At 36.0% G+C, this 16,250-nt stretch overlaps 1 protein-coding gene across 13 annotated transcripts in view; it reads left to right on the top strand.

Annotated features, from left to right (window-relative positions):
• The window catches only part of POU2F1 (POU class 2 homeobox 1), a 186,590-nt gene that overhangs the window by 117,660 nt on the left and 52,680 nt on the right, over window positions 1–16,250 (top strand). For all 13 annotated transcript variants that reach the window (XM_027086422.1, XM_027086421.1, XM_027086423.1 and 10 more), the window contains exons 3-6: window positions 8,445–8,545; window positions 10,807–10,860; window positions 12,756–12,875; window positions 15,032–15,220. In XM_027086422.1, coding sequence (XP_026942223.1) covers window positions 8,445–8,545; window positions 10,807–10,860; window positions 12,756–12,875; window positions 15,032–15,220 — 464 coding nt within the window. The remainder of the gene's footprint in view (window positions 1–8,444; window positions 8,546–10,806; window positions 10,861–12,755; window positions 12,876–15,031; window positions 15,221–16,250) is intronic.

The raw sequence follows: 16,250 nt of genomic DNA, 5'->3' as shown, positions 1-16,250 counted from the left end.
TCCATCTGTTGGTATCATCTTTAATTTCTTTCATCAGTGTCTTATAGTTTTCTGCAGACAGATCTTTTGTCTCCCTAGGTAGGTTTATTCCTAGGTATTTTATTCTTTTTGTTGTAATGGTAAATGGGAGTGTTTCCATAATTTCTCCTTCAGATTTTTCATCATTAGTGTATAGGAATGCAGGAGATTTCTGTGCATTAATTTTGTATCCTGCAACTTTACCAAATTCATTGATTAGCTCTAGTAGTTTTCTGGTGGCATCTTTAGGATTCTCTATGTATAGTATCATGTCATCTGCAAACAGTTACAGTTTAGGAAGTCAGTCTTTTTTAAGAGACAGATCACATTAGAGACTGACTGCTTTGGGGACAACACTGAAGGATAAATTGAAAGGAAGCTTATTTTAGGAAAAGTGAAATTGAACAAAAATTTATCACTAATTGTAATACTCATGATAGCGAATTTGAAAAATACAGATTCATGTATCTGTTAACATTTGATGTGTTTTGGATACATATTTTTCCAAAAGTTGTCTTTATTCAATATAGTATTATTTCTCATGAACTGTAAATTTGATTTGGTACATTTAAAAATTTTTTTATTGTAAAGTTAAATAGCTGGAGTAACAAGCTGTGAGGTGGAAACCAAAGGTTCAAAATTCTTACACCTCATCATCTCCTGTCTCTTTATGAGCCTGACCTTGGTGCAATTACTGGTTAGTCACTTAGTTAATAATCTTCACCAGTCAGGGTTGAGTTGGACTCCTTGGTCATAGATTTTCTCCTATGAGTTGGACTCCTTGGTGTAGTAGAACGAGCAATGGGAAGAGAGGCAAGGAGGTCTGTGTTTCAATCTGGGCCCAGTTACTGTCCAGCTCAGTTATTTCAGTAGAAGTGATTTTGTATATTTTTTATTTTTCTCATTTGTAAATCAGGGAGGTTTATTCATTCTTTTTGATGGTCCCTTTCAGTTTTACCTTTTCTAAAATGTTGTATAAGTGAAATCATACAGATGTACCCTTTGAGTCTGATTTCTTTCCCTTAGCATGGTATGTTTGTGTGTATTGTAGCTTAGTTTTATCTCTTTCCTCCTTCCTACAAAATGTTGATGAAGTATCAAATGTGTTGCAGTAGTAAATAGAAGTTATAGATTATTCATTTTGTGTTTTGAGAGGTGGGAAACATAAAGAAAGGTAGCATATGATCTGAGCACTGAAAGGAGTTGAAAAGCCTGAAACCTCTGCAAATCTGGGAAGTAAGAACTATTTGTCAAGAGAGGAAACCTTTGCATATTTCATCCTTGACTGCTGACTACCAAGAAAGCAACAGAACTTCCTGGGAGATGAGGACTTGCCAATTCTTAAACTTCATGTAAATTTCACCCATCTCTCAGCTGGGCCTTCACTGTAACTGGTGTCCTTGGATTCACTTCTAATGATTCTCTGTCACATTCCTCATTACGTATTCCCAAATCTTTTCTCTTGTCCAGAACTTCCCTATCTTATTTCTGTTTTGCTGTTTTTGTTTTCTGAAAATGGCTACCTTTTGATTACTTAGAAAGTCTAGCTATCTGATTTAGCCCCACCACTGTCCTCCTCATCACTTTACATTTTTTCTGTTTTCACCACCTCCTCCTTTTCTTTTGCTTCTAAGAAAGAAATGTCAGGAATTCCCTGGCTTTACAGTGGTTAGGACCCCACGCTTCCACTGCCAGGGGCCCGGGTTCAATCCCTGGTTGAGGAACTAAGATCCCACAAGCCACGTGATGTGGCCAAAAAAAAAAAAGAAAGAAAGAAATATCCTTCTTCTTCTTCTCCATTATTATAATCCTCTACATTTTCCTCTTAATTCAGTCTCTTCTCATATCCTTCAGGTTCCTGCCCCTTTTTGTTCTTAACATCTTCAGTGTATCTCTTCCTATAGAATCTTTCCTCTCAATCTTTCAATAGACTCAGGTTTCATCTGTCTATAAACCTTTCCTTCCACCCTGTCTACCCCTTTGAACTACCATCCTCTCTCGCTCCCACCACTTCTAGACTTACTGGAATAAATGAGCCCGACTTAGCACCTTGACTTCATTACCACCTGCTTTTTTCTTTGCTTCTTGCTATCTGGATGTGACCCCAAACCTTTTTGTAACTCTTTGGTCATTGTTGATGTTTTTCTTTTACTGTTTTAATATAAAAGCAGTAATTGTAAAAACCTATATGTAAACATGTATGTATGGTTTAAGCACTCATGTGTCTACCACTCTGGCCACAAAACAGTTACCATGTCCCAGAAGGCCACTGTAGGTCCACTCTGATCATATGCTTCTACCACAGAGGTTACCGTCATCCTGAATTTAGTGTTAATGATCACATTGCTTTTCTTTCCATTTTTTTCATCTATGTATTTATTATCCTCAAATAATATATTACTTAGATTTACCTGTTTCCATTTTGTAAGTTGAATCATACTATATATATTCTATGACTGGTTTCTTTTGTTCAACATGATGTTTTGGGGATTCATCCAAGTTGGTATGTATATCTATAATTCATTTTCACTGGATATATAATCCCATTATATGAATGTATCACAATTTTTCTATCCATTCTATTACTGATGGACATTTTCATTGTTTTTAGGCTTTTGCTGTTATAAACATTACTGCTATAAATAATTTTGTACTTATCTCTTGATGCATATGTGTGAAAAAGTCTCTAGAGTATTTACTTAATAGTGTAGTTGCCGAACTTTTTCCAGTGTTATTCAGTACTGCCAGCCACAACCAATTTTCCGAAGCGTTAGTACTGATTTATACTGGTACCAACAACAGACGAGAATTTCACAGTCTCGCCAAAACTTGCTATTAACCAACTTTGTAGTTTTAGCCAATCTAGTGGGTGTAAAATGCTATCTCATTGGGATTTTATTGTATTTCCCTAGTTTCCAAGGATGTTGAATAGCCTTTCTTGCGTTTGTGGGCCATTTATGTTTCTTCTTTTGTGAAATTCTTATTCATTTCTTTTTCCTGTTTTATTTTCCTATTGGGTTTCTTTTTAATTGATTCATAGGAGTTCTTTGTGTGTTCTGATACTAATCCTTTGTTGTTTGTATGTATTGCAAATATTTTCTCTTTTTCATTAATTTTACATAGTCCTTTAATGAACAAAGCTTGTAAGTAGTTAAATTTATGTCTTTTCAAGTTTGCGGTCATGTAAAGAAATCCTCCCCTTTAACAAGGTTATAATGATATTCTCTTACATTGTCTTCTAAAAATGTAATAGTTTTGCACTTCACACTTAGGTCTTTAATCCTCCTGAAATGTTCTTTTTCTTTTAATTTTTATTTATTTATTTATTTTTGGTATGGTATGCATTGATCTATAATAATTTCATTTTTTCCCCAAACTGATACCTAGTTATCCATTTATTGAAAACTGCATCCTTTCCTCACTGAGTTGCAGTACCACCTCTGTCACGTTTCAAGTGTCCAAAGATATGTGCTTCGTTTCCAGACTCTCTTTTCTGATCTGTTTGTTTATCCCTGCACTGATATCACACTCTTCTAATTATTATAGCCTTGTGATGAGTCTTGATATCTTGATAGTGCAAGTCCCTCTACTTTTTGTTTTATAGAACATGTTGGCTCTTTGCCTTTCTATTTAAATTTTAGATTCAGCCTGTCAATTATACACACGCCGCCCTGAGAAAGACAATGAAAGAAAAGAAGAAAGAAAATAACTTGTTGAGATTTTGATATGAAATTGCTTTGAATCCATAGATGAATCTGGGAAGAACTGATTTCTTTACAATGTTGTCTTTCAATAAGTGAGCCTTTATTTATTTCTTCTTTATTATTTTAAAATAAAGTTTTATAATTTTCTGCTTATAGGACTTGCTGTAGTTTGAGAGATTTATTCCCAGGACTTTATATTTTCTAAGTGCTATAAATAAAATTGTTTAAATTTTTTTCATTTGGTGTATAACAAAGGCAATTTTTTTATTTTTTATTTTTTTCGGTACATGGGTCTCTCACTGTTGTGGCCTCTCCCGGTGTGGAGCACAGGCTCCGGACACGCAGGCTCAGCGGCCATGGCTCACAGGCCCAGCCGCTCCGCGGCATGTGGGATCTTCCCTGACCGGGGCACGAACCCGTGTCCCCTGCATCGGCAGGCGGACTCTCAACCACTGCACCACCAGGGAAGCCCACAAAGGCAATTTTTAAATAGATTTTGTGTGTTGCAACCTTATTAAACTGTCTTATTCTGATAATACATTGTTACATTCCTTAGGATATTCTATATTCATAATCAGATTATCTAAGAAGAAAGTTTTATTTCTTTTTCCCAACTTACCTGTTTTCTTGCCTTATTTTGCTGGCTAAGCCTTCCAATAGCTAACACCCTTATCTTGTTCTTAATCTTAAAGGGAGTGCATTTAATGTTCTCTTTGTCAAGTTAGAGAAGCTTCTTTCTGTTCCTACACCTAGAATTTTTATCATAAGTGGATATTGAATTTTATGTAAGCATTTTTCTGCATCCTTTGAGATGATTGTATGATTTTCCCCCTTCAATGAATGTAGGTAATCATATTATGTGAATTTCTTTTAACCCCAAACCAATCTTGCATTCTTGGAATAAATGCATCTTAGTCACAATATTTTATCTTACTAGATTATTTTTGTTATTATTATTTAGGATATTTCCATATATTTAATGAGTACAGCTGGCTTGTTTTTTGCTTTTTCTTTTTTCTTTTTCATACTTATCTTTGTCAGGTTTTGGTATCAAGGTTATGCTGGCCTCATAAAATGTTTGGAAGTGTTTCCTTTTTTTTAACCCCATTCTGGAAAAGGTATATAGGATTGGAATTATTTTTTCCTTGAATTTTTGGAAGCAAGCAGAGTAAAATTGTCTGGGCTTTTCATTTTCTTTTTGGGGTGATTTTTATCTACTAATTCAGTTTCTTCAAATGCTGTGGGACTCTTTGGCTTTTTTTTTTTTTTTCTTCCTTCTTGAGTCAATCTTGATAAGTTTAGTTTCTAGAGAGTTATCTGTTTCTAAGTTTTAATTATATTGGTTCACAATATCTTTTTTGGTTTCTGTGACATTTTTTGATTGTGCCCTTTCTGTTATCCTTAAATTATTTGCTCCTTCTCTTTTATTTTATTTTAACTTACCAGATGTTTGTAAGTTATATGATTCTTTTGAAAGAACCGAAGTGATGTTTCTGTTATGTGTTTTTCCCCATTTCATTAATTTTTAGTCTTACCTTTATTAATGCCTTTCTTCTGTTCTCTTTAGATTAATTTCTTTCTTCTTTCTCAGTACTTAATCCTTATCTTTTACCATTTGATCATAGTACTAAACTACCCTGTCCTTGCAACTCTGTCTTCTCTGGCTCCTGAGACACACTGGTCTTGAGGGGGTTGTTTCCTACTTTTCTAACTGCTTCCTCTGACTCTTTGTCTTTACATCTCCAATGTAGGTGCCCTCTTATCTTCAACCTTCTTTTCTCTATATGTGGTCTCCAGTCTACCATGATTCGAACTTAGGATTTTTCAACTTTATGATGGTGCAAAAACCATATGCACTCAGTAGAAACCATACTTCGAATCTTGAATTTTGATCTTTTCCTGGGCTAGATGCTGGGCGGCAGCAGCAGCCACAGCTCCCAGTCAGCCACGTGATCAGGAGGGGAAACAGCCAATATACTTACAACCATGCTGCACCTATGCAGCCATTCGTTTTTCACTTTCAGTACATTATTCGGTAAGTTACATGAGATAGTCAACATTAAGTGTTCTGAGCACATTTAAGGTGGGTCAGGCTAAGCTATGATGTTCTGTAGATTAGGTGTGTTAAATGCATTTTTGACTCATGATATTTTCAATTTAGGAAGGGCTTATCAGAATGTAACCCCATCATTAGTTAAGGAAGATCTATACATATATCCATTCTTATTTAATAGACATTTTTACTCTCCTAATATCAACTACCACTTATCTGTGAGTGGATTTAGGTACAATCAGGGACCCATTCCTTGTCTTAGCTCTTCCACTAACTAGCTATGACATCTTGAGCAATTGATTTAATATCCCTTAATCTCTGTTTCTTCACCAAGGAGGTGTTGTATACAAGACCTGTGAAGTTTACCTCAGTAATACTGTTCCAGAGACAACCTTATAAACTCTTCAGCTCTGGCCTCTGTCATTTCTAAATTCCTCTGGATCACCTTTCTTAGATGTTTTATTAGGGTTTCTCAAACTCTATACTATATCTTATGTTAAACTTCTTATGTAATTCACCCTCTCCCCCAACCTTTTAATTTCCCTGGTTACTCCTTTGGATGTTGCTGTTTTCTCAGGCTCGCATTTGGTTTTGGCTCCCAGCATCCCTGTCTCTCCATACTGTCTTCATACTCAAGTCTGATTAGGGTGCATGTGTGTGTGTATCTGTTCCCCTCTTCTTTCTTTAGCCCAGATTATGTCGTTATGTTCTACAAGAATGATTTCTATGTAATGTCTACTTTCTTCTACCTCTCACCTCCCAGTGGAGCCTCAACACCTTAATTTTTTAAAAAATACCTGCCTTAGACCTCTGCTTATCTGAGTTGTTGTCTAAGTATTTTTTTCACCAAACCATGCTTTGGATACCATATCTTTATGCCACCCCTCCCCAACCCCAAGAGGCTGAGCCAGGGCACTTAAATAGTATTACCTGTAGGACACTGGAGTAGGCTTTGTATCAGGGATACCAGAAATGAGTCAGTCTTGCATTATATAGTTCTTTGTGATTTACAAGAAGCTTGTTATCATTTTTATGAGAACTTGAAAATGGAACCAGTGTGTGGAATTTTTATGGTCTCCATGAGAGTGAAATATTTGGTTCTGGAAGACATCTTCATTTGGTGATATGTTAATCTCTAAGTGCTTGTCTCTGTTTTTCAAAATCTTATCTTCTTGTAGTGTTGTTGATTTATTTAATATATCTTGAGCATGTTTCTCTAATGGTGCACAATCTTAAAATCTTGATGTTTAAGTAATGATTTCCTACATCAAGATAGAGACAGCAGCTAATGACAAAATGTGCAACTTTAGAATAGTGAAACTTCTCTATGTGGCTTATGGAAGTGACCCTAGTTACCTTAAATTTTATTTCATACTAGTTTCTCACTACTTGACACAAGCATGTACTCTTTTAATTCCATTAGCTGTATATGTCTAAGTAGTTCTATATTTCCTATCTATGAGAAATTTTAGGAAAAACCATAAGAGAACAATCGCTATGGGATTTTTCAAGGAGGTGAAATATATGTACACTTTTTTAATAAGTATCTCAAAGAAACCTTAAATAGCTCTGTGAGTCATGTGATCTACCTAATTATTCTATTAAAGTGATACATTTGCTAGCAGTTAGCTAGGATATATAATGGCAGCAGTTAGCACCCTTTTAGAAATACTGCCTGAGGTTTCTAACTTGTACTCTTTTAACTGGTCTGCTCTATGTGTACACACGGGTGAGTATGAGAAGATGAGGTGTTCCAGTGGTAGGAAATGGAAGCTCAGTACCATGTTCACATGACTCAGTGATTCTTGCAGGTTTCCATAGTCTGTTATATTTTATTCAGTACAAAGTATTCTGGTTATTTCTAAGTAAGAGCTGGATATAGTAATTTTAAAACAATGAATTATATCACTTAGAAAATATTTCTGGGTATTAGGGTGGTATGTCTTTCCATAGATTAGTCCTATCCTAACATTAGATTGCAGTATATGTGGTTAAAGGCACTGGCATAACATTTAGAAAATTATAATGATAGCAGAGCCCTTGCTAATTAGATGCACGCCACAATCTATACTTTGGGATTGAAGAAATTAGTAAAACCATTTTGTTTATCTTGTAAATGATTGCTTTTACTGTCAGATTGTCATTTATTAAGGCATTTTAAGTTAAGAGTAAATTCATCTCGGTCTTGGCAAAGTCACCTGTGAATTTCTTCTGTCCAAGCCAAGTACTGAGAAGGGAGAGACTAGAAGAGAGCCTTGGTACCCCCCTTAGAACTCTGTCTCTACCAGTCTTCACGACAGTATAATAATGATAATCTCTTCTTCAAGCCACCTTAGGTTTCATGCTTGTTCTGACCCCACTTGCTCTCCAGTCACTGCTTTCCCTTCTGAACTAACACAATCTTATGATTGTAATTCATTATTTATAATTTTGTTTCTGTTTCTTAAGCTTTATCTGTGTTCATGTACTTGTCCTACAGTACTACCTTTAGAAGAAAAATCATTTTACTGTATTTCCTTGTTCTTTTGAATCTCTTCTCCTCCTTGGAGGTACTTAGAAAAATGCTTATACAAAATAGGTGCTTGATAAATGCACCTCTTTAAGAAAAGTCTGGTGCTTATTTCAGTTTTTGTATTTTTAATAGTTATATTATTTTGCTTGCTTTCTAGGCACACAAACCAATGGTCTGGACTTTCAGAAGCAGCCTGTGCCTGTTGGAGGAGCAATCTCAACAGCCCAGGCCCAGGCTTTCCTTGGACATCTCCATCAGGTAGAATGTTCTGCTCAACCATATGTGAGAGTATAAAACAGAGGCGTGGAATGCTAGGGCCTGGGGAAGCGATTTCAGAATGTGGGACTGTTTAAGTTGATTAAAGCCTGGTGCTATCAGCATCTAATCATGTCATTCTGAATGGTTAGTATGGAATCCTATAGCTTAGTTGACTGTATAGCTATTGACCCCACAGCTGTGTGAACAAAAGAGTTCCTTGTTACAAACAGAATATATTTATGACAACTGGGTTACTGTTTTTGTGAGTGTGGTCTGTGGTGGCTGACTGAAGGTAGTAAATGACAAAGTCATCCAAAATGATGTAGCTCCCATTGCCTGAGACCTGCTCTGTAAGGCTCTGAGCTCACAGCTCATAGCCCTTCTTTAAAACAGCTTCAGACCATTTTGATTTGGGCTACTCAGAGCCTTTGCTTGACTGTGAACCCCCTGGTTTGGGGTTCAACTTTATTACCCTTATGTTACATGAATTTCTCCCAAGTCTAAAACAGGCTGTGGATTCTGTTCATCCACATTTTAGCTTTAAGGTATAGGGAAGGAGAATATAAAAACAAACATTGACTCCCCAAGAGTTTTGGGATGTGGGAACTGGTTGAAAATGGAAAGTAAATAAAACAATGAAAACATTTGGGAGATAGATTATCAGAGTGTCTCAACCCCTTGATTTATATTAGCATAAATCAAGATTTATTTATGATAAATTTATTTATGACTTATTAGAGCAATACGTTGTGTAACTTGGTGATCTTTACCTCAGATAAACCCTAGAACCAATTTAGTGTTCAAATTGTGTTGGTCAGCAGTGTTGGTGGTAGTGACTTTAGTGATGATAGTGCCTGATGGTATTAGTGGTAGAGGTTCAATGAAAAGCACATATGGACATAAAATAGTAGATATTCAATAATTATTTGTTGAACAAATGAATGAATGAATGAATGGTAAAATATATGGGAATACAGAGGAAGAAATGATTAACTCATCCTGTGTAGTCTCTAAGACATTATCGTAGAGAGGATGATTTTTGAGCCAAGTTTTAAAGGTTGTTGGGAGCTAGCTAAATGGAGTTGTAAAGGGATGCTCTCACTTTTTATTTTCAACTTTCTATTTTGAAAACTTTCAAATCTATAGAAAAGTTATAACCGTAAAACAATTTTCAACCAAAAGCTCATCTGGCATCACTAATTGTTACTTTATTACCATATATTCTTAATCTGTGTGTGTTTGTACACATACATTTTGTGTGTTTATATATATGTCAACTTGTCCCATTATTGTGATACTGAATTTGATCATTTGATTAAGGTAGAGTCTCAGATTTGTCTACTGTAAAGGTAACTTTCTTCCTCATAATTAGTAAATAATGAGGAGATACTTTAAGACTTGTAAATATCTTGTTCCTCAACAGACTTCTACCCAGAAACATCATGATTTAAATAAAATTACAAAGAAACTTTATCTCCTTTAAATCTTTGTACCTGAAACTCTTTTCCTCTGGCTCTTTGACTTCTTAGCCTTTAATCTTAAACATACTATCTTTTCATATAATTCTCCCTTGGTTATACTATGTCTAAAGTGTGTTCTCCAGAAATCTCTGGATTTTGTTCTGTTTTAGGTGCTTTTTTCTCTTTTCTCTCTCTTTTTTGTTTTTTATTTGGGGGGAGCGTTCTTATTTCAACTCACAGGACTTTCAGTTTAAATAAAGGACACCGCACTCAGTTAATTTTAGTTAGCTCTGAACTCTATACTGATCTCCATACCAACACTTATATTTAAGTTCAGGAAATCTTGATGCTGTGTGATAAATCCAAAATGGAATTCTTATCTTCATGTTAATGACACTACCATTTTCTGAGTCTTCCAAATTTGAACCTGGAATAATACATGACTTTTTTTTTCTTCATCTATATCCAGTCAGTTGCCATGATCCTATGTAGCACCTTGAAATACTGTTCATGTTTCCTACTTCTAATTCCCACTGCTGCCATTCTAGGGTTGGTTTCCATGTATTCTATCCTAGTTTATATAACAATCCAGTTATTTTGTACAATGTTGCTCAATTTGGATTTGTCTGATGTTTCATCACAATTAGATCAGGTTATATACTTTGGGAAGGAATACACTATAAATAACGCTTGGTTCTAACTCAGTAAAACATACATTTGTAGAGGCTTGTTGATGACCACCTCTAATGATGGATGTCAACAGTATTAGACTAGAACTTCCCCGATTTCTTTACTTAATAGGTCCAGCTCGCTGGAACAAGTTTACAGGCTGCTGCTCAGTCTTTAAATGTACAGGTAAGCTGGGATATGGGATTATGGATCAATTTTTCTATTCATTTTTACCATATTTTTCTAATTTTCTGCAATGAGTATACAATAATTTTATAATGAAAATACTTAGAATTATTACTTTTTTTCTTACTGAATCTCATAAAGATTTAAATAATGATAATAGTTGCCATTAATGAAAATCCATTTTATATTATTCCACTGTGAATGTCCAAAGGTGAACAAGAAAAGTCTACTTTTAAAGTTTTATATGTAAGTTCGGTAAAAATGTTTCTCAGTTGTACAGCCATAACACATGCCTAAACACAAAGCAAAAGAATACCTTAAATGTCCTTTTGTTTCCAAGTATATTTTTATTTATCATTTTTCATATCTTAGGAAAACACTATAGTATAGGAAAGAGCACTGGAATGAAAGACAGAGGTCCTAGGTTTGAATTCTCATTCTGCCACTAACTAGCTGTTTGAACTTTGGCAAGTCACTTAACCTCCTGAGGCGCATTTTTTTCTTATACAGTTGGCCCTCCCCTCCCCAGGTTCCACATCTGCTGGTACAGAGGGCTGGCTGACTGTGAGGGACTTTAGCATCCACAGATTTTGGTGTCCATGGGGGGTCCTGGGACTAATCCTCTGTGGATACCAAGGGGCAACTGCGTGTATTTAAGTGGGGAAATTTAGAAGATTGCCAGAGGTCCTCTCTGCTCTAAAATGTTGTGAGGTTGAGGATTGCAATTAAACATATTTATAAACATTAATGGGCTTCATACAGTCAAAATTTTGAAGATAACACTTAAATCTGGGTGCTTTGTTTCTATGAACCATATGGTAAAACGTGCAGAGTTCAAGTATTATGCATGACTCCATAATATTTCAGTCAACCTGCTGCTTCCTTTCATTATAGTGTTTAGGTAACTAACAGTCAAGAGGAAAAAACAGTATTCTGGAAGGTTGATTTCAGTGTTGCTAATGACTAAAGACCTTCGGTTGAGCATTCCATGAAACCGAGTAGAGTATGGGCCTAGTAACACATGGAGACAAGAAGAGAAAAGAAAAGGGGATAATGTGACCTTCCTTTCTGAGAGAGAGGAGGCGGAAAATTGCCTTGGTTTCCATGGTAAACTTTCATCCCTTAGAGAGATGTTGGCAAACAGGCTGAATCTCCAGTGCGGAATGTTTACAGTCTTGCACTGTAATTATCTCTCAATGACTGGCAGAATTAATCAGAGCCTTTATGTTAATTAGCCTTGCTGCAGTCCCCAAAACAGGTGGTGGGAAATATGCAAATCTATGCAGAATTTTCATGCTCTGCGTAACCAGTTTTAATTACCATAAAATTTTCTCTCAGTGCCCCTTTCCAGGAGTATGTTCTCTTTCCCTCTTGACTGCAGCATTTTCTCTCTAAGTTTGTGTGTTACTTGATGGGGGATGCTAAATTTATAGTTCTTCAAAATATTAGATGAAAAGTTCTGTGGGTCAAGTAATCAATTTATAAGATGGTATATAAGGAAGTTTTAGACTGACCACCAAAGACATGTCAAAATGTTGGAATGGAGGGTCTGTCTAATGTAAACATAGGTTGAAATTGTATTCTTCACGTACTCCTTACTTCCAGAGTTGAGGATTTGGGTTTGTGAAAAATTCTGTTGACTTGTGGAGGACCAAATTATTTTTTCTTCTTAAAAATTATAATTGCAGCTTTGCTGATATTGGAACAAAAAGTCTGAAAACTTAATACATAAAATTAGGAAAATACAAAGGTTTAGAAGAAAGGAAAAGAGTGAAATCAGAAAACTCATGATTAGATAAGTCTGTATTGTAAATAATTCTTAAAACATGGAATTGTGAGTACATTTTTTTAAAATCAACTATTTTAAATCTTTTATTCCCCCCGCCCCACCTCAGTCTAAATCTAATGAAGAATCGGGGGATTCACAGCAGCCAAGCCAGCCTTCCCAGCAGCCTTCAGTGCAGGCAGCCATTCCCCAGACCCAGCTCATGCTGGCTGGAGGACAGATAACTGGGGTAAGTTTTCACTGAGAAATTTGTAACAAACTTTCTCTGTGTCAGAACTGCCATTGGGGGACTTCCCTGACAGTCCAGTGGTTGAGACTTTGCCTTCCAGTGCAGGGGGTGTGGATTTGATCCCTGGTCAGGGAGCTAAGGTCCCACATGCCTCACTGCCAAAAAACCAAAACATAAAACAGAAGCAATATTGTAACAAATTCAATAAAGACTTTAAAAAAATGGTCCACATCCAAAACTTTCAAAAAAAAAAACTGCCATTGGTCAATATCTGATTAGATCTGTTGGCTGTAGCAGACAGTAGTAACATGGCTATGCCTGGCACTGTTATGTCTTTAAAGGAACTTCCTGCACCGTAAGCAGCTCTGAGAAAGGAACTATCTTTGTCACGAGTTTTCAGGGTATTTTTTCTTACTATTGCAGATATGCTCTGGGTAAACTAAGGACTTTTTAAAATTCACGTTTCAACCGTTGCTTCATCATGCAGTGGCGTCACGATCCCATGGTTGAGACAGTTACAGTGATGAAATTGTAGTTGTCAGTTTGGAGTTATAACATCACTGCAGAGTAATGGATTAGTACCTACAAAAGAAAAACATTTTAAGTTACCGTATAGTGTTCTAAAATGAAACTTCTGATCTCATATCCTGGCTCTGTAGTTTACTGTATTGGCTAATTACTTCATCTCTCTGTGCCTCAGTTTTCCTTCAGTTAAATGAAGATGTAATAATATTTATCTAACAGTATTGTTTTAAAGATTAAGAGTAATAACATACATAAAACTCATAGAACAGTGCTTGGCATGTAGTAGCATTCAATAAATGTCATCTGTTTTTATCAATAATAAATTGGCCTGTGCAAATATATTAAGCTTTTAACTTTTGAGCTGTCTTCGCTCTGAGACATCATTAAAAATATTTTTCCAATGTTGACAATTTGTCTATTAAGTTATCTTTTTGGGGGGGTCAAGAGGAGTGGTAAGTTACTTGTTATTCGATTCACATCACGTCAACCCACAAAATTTTTTATTTCCTTCATTTCAGTTAAGTTTGTTTTGGCAGTGATGGAAGGCTCTTTTAAGAACTGTTGCAAACTTGTTTACGAAATCCCATCAGTAGAGATTAATATATGTTTACATGTTATATAAAATATTTATAAACGTGTATCTCGAAGCGTATTGGGTTTTTGAATGATTTGATTTTGATTCTTATATCTCTAATGCACAAACTGTATCAGACCCTTTTTGAAAGAGGATTGTGCCATTAAGTGACTGTACATGCGCTTCAGAATATTCCTTCTTGGTTTGATCAGACCATGTCACCAAAAAGAAGGTAGAACATACTTATCACTTTAAGTGTGTTTGAAATAAGTTGTACTATGAAAGCAAGTTTAAATCTTCAAATACATTTCCTGTTTTCTTTGGGGTTTGTTTTGAGTGACTAGTGTTTACAATAGTTGGAGACACTTGGGATTCCAGGTTCAGAATGGCTGGAGCTTCTATTAAACTTGGGCATTAGGATTCATTTGCATGTAAAGAGAGCGGCTGTCACCACCTGTTTCACAGAGATAATGTGTTGGAAAGAGGATGTAAAGTTGCAGAGACCCAATGCTTTCAATAACAGAAAAGGCTGTTGGGGAGGAGGCTGTAGGGACTTGGAAAAGAAACAAATGGACCTCATATTCTTTAGTCATATCTTAGGACATAATGAAATGATGGAATATGGCAGGGATTCATGCTAATGGGAAGCAGCTGGGCCTTATCAGTTCTTTCCTGGTCAGATCCAGCATCCTTGTTCCTCATTCATCTGACTAATCACTTGCTGTTCTGTTGGGTGTAAATTTCTTCTCATATCCTGTCAGCATTGATTCTTTTTTTTCTTGCTTACTAGTTAATTACTTTTTTGCCTGAACCCTAGGGCCTTGGACAAGCTTGAATGATTAAGTCCAGAGTGAGGACCACCATTTTAATTTAAATGGTCTGCTAGTCCTGGTAGCTTGATGGCTAATGAACATTTTATTTTAGCCTCATGCTAACCATGTGAAGTTGGGTAGCTAAGGTTTGATACCACTTGAGTTGCTTACTTCAAAACAGTGGCCTTGCATTAGAGGCCAGTCTCCTTCAACCCTTTCCGACTGTTTGTCCTGATTTTGTTTAGCTGACTTTGACGCCAGCCCAGCAACAGTTATTACTACAGCAGGCACAGGCACAGGCACAGCTGCTGGCTGCTGCAGTGCAACAGCATTCCGCCAGCCAACAGCACAGTGCTGCTGGGGCCACCATCTCAGCCTCCGCCGCCACGCCCATGACTCAGATCCCCCTGTCTCAGCCCATCCAGATCGCACAGGTGAGTGAGTAACTCTCATAGCTGGGGCAGGAAGGGAGGAATAAAATGGCAGGTTTTCTTTGGTATTAAGCTTACTTTCTGATTGTTAGTGTGAGGTAAGTGGTGTAGCCTTCTTTACCACTGAACTAGAAATAATACATTTGTTTGCTTATTTGAGTTGATATTATAAACACATAACTGATTATTTGAATAACTGTTTAAGTGACAATTCTTGAATAATTGGCTGGCATATTTCTGAAGCAGGGGATTACTGTATTTATTTTAATTAGCTAATTACAGCAGGCATGGGTTCTTTCATGTGCTCTGCAGTGAATGTTGCCACCCATGTGTGAGAGAAACTGCACGTCATGACGATCTTTCTGCTAGAGTGATTAGCTCTGTGCAGAATTGCATTAGAGTGTTGTTTGGCTTTAATTTTCGCATTTTAGGGCAAAGTATCCAGAGATAATAAAAATTTATTTAAGAGGCATAGACAGTTCTACCAAGGAGGAAAAAAGCTAAATGAAATCCTTTATCTCAAGGAGAGGAAAAAAGTATAAGTAGTCATATCAGTGAAATGTATGAAGAGTTATTATGAGTCTAGTGCAGATAATTATCTTTATCCCCCCAGAGAAGGCTCAGAAATAGACTTAAATTGTAGCTGGAGTTTGACTAAACATTAAAAAAGAACCAATTAACTAAAAGTGTACAGAATAGATGTCAGGCTAATCTTTATGACTGTTATATACAATCTTTATCAAGATCATGTTTTTATTTTGGCCATTTTTTTCATCACCAAATAAATGTTTTTAGTGCCTAAGCTGTGAGACTCTATGTTGACATTATTCTAATAAGATAATATACATGAAAGTATGTTGAAAATTATAAAATACTAGGCCAATATAAGCAAGTTTAATATGTTGTAGATCAGATTTTTATATGGATAGCTATTTTTAAAAAAATTTTTACACTGATTTCTCAGTTGAGTTACATAGGCTGGTGCCACATTTCATGAATCATTATAAATCTTTTAATTTATTGATGCAAGTTC

This window comes from Aethalodelphis obliquidens, unplaced genomic scaffold (genome assembly GCF_003676395.1).
Source record: "Aethalodelphis obliquidens isolate GAN/ISIS:26980383/991018 unplaced genomic scaffold, ASM367639v1 scaffold55, whole genome shotgun sequence".
NCBI lineage: Eukaryota > Metazoa > Chordata > Mammalia > Artiodactyla > Delphinidae > Aethalodelphis > Aethalodelphis obliquidens.
The sequence above is the reverse complement of the archived record's forward strand: the minus strand, read 5'-3'. Positions and strand labels throughout refer to the sequence as shown.